Here is a 1,003-nt window from a genome sequence, read left to right on the forward strand (position 1 = left end):
GTAGCCAGAACATATTTCCATTCTCCACCTTCTCCATTTTCCCGGATGAACCGGCGATATCCTCAGAGTCTATCTCGGTACCCGCCTGTCGCATTCACTTACATCTAAAAGAGGAATATAGAGAAAAGGAAATAGGGAGGATATTAAGTTAATCTTAAAAAATCATTTACGATCTAAAATAGTTGATTATTATTTATCAAGAGCATAATGTACAATATCTTTCAAGGCGCACGCCAATAACTCGCAGTCGACAAGAGACTCGCTGTCGAAATCGTCACTTTTGCGTATTACTTTAGCGGCGTAAGACCAGTCAGTAGTTTTTGATTCGTACCATTTACGAATAATATCATTTTGTTGCAAAATGCATACAAATTTTTGGAACTTTGCATTAACAATATGTGTATTTTTATATAACCATGAGTACATATGATCAATACACTGCTCAAGATTGAATAAGTTATTCAATGTTTCCGGTTTTAAATACAATGACTTGTTGAACAATGTAAGCTGTATAATGGTATCCCCATGCATCATGCGACATTCCACCGACAAATCTTGAATCCATAATGGCGAGGAATAAGATGACTCCACATATCGCTCAATGTGTGCACGTCTGTGTATAATCTCCTTCCAGATTTCATTCGGTAATATCAAATGATTGCCTCGATTATCGCCAAGAACAAGTTCCACGTAGGATGCAGGTCCTACACTGATTCCAATTTCTAAGTATTTATATTTTGTAGTTGTTAGCATGTATCTCCTCCCTAAGATACGAGCAGGAATACGTGGTTTTTCAGTAGAAACGCTGTAAAGAAAAATTTAAGAGAAGTTTTTGTTAAATATTAAAATCTCAGAAAGAGAGAGATTATATTGCATATAAATTGGGAATAATACTAACTTTTCACACTTTATTTTCTTGCATTGTGAATGCACTGTTTCACACTTTATTTTCTTGCCTGTTCAATAGGCAAGTAATAATTTGCACGTTTGGTCTTAACTTCCG

General features: G+C 35.5%; 1 protein-coding gene across 1 annotated transcript; it reads right to left on the bottom strand.

The window, feature by feature from the left end:
• Positions 1–165: 165 nt before the first annotated feature.
• LOC106750583 lies at positions 166–997 on the bottom strand. Its single transcript, XM_014631028.1, has 2 exons — positions 899–997; positions 166–805 (listed from the first exon to the last, which is right to left on the bottom strand). The coding sequence occupies exon 2, from the start codon at positions 751–753 to the stop codon at positions 190–192; it is 564 nt and encodes a 187-aa protein (XP_014486514.1). The 5' UTR covers positions 754–805; positions 899–997; the 3' UTR covers positions 166–189.
• Positions 998–1,003: the final 6 nt, after the last annotated feature.

The sequence above is a fragment of the Dinoponera quadriceps genome, unplaced genomic scaffold (assembly GCF_001313825.1).
Source record: "Dinoponera quadriceps isolate SergipeBrazil2010 unplaced genomic scaffold, ASM131382v1 scaffold6049, whole genome shotgun sequence".
NCBI classification, from domain to species: domain Eukaryota; kingdom Metazoa; phylum Arthropoda; class Insecta; order Hymenoptera; family Formicidae; genus Dinoponera; species Dinoponera quadriceps.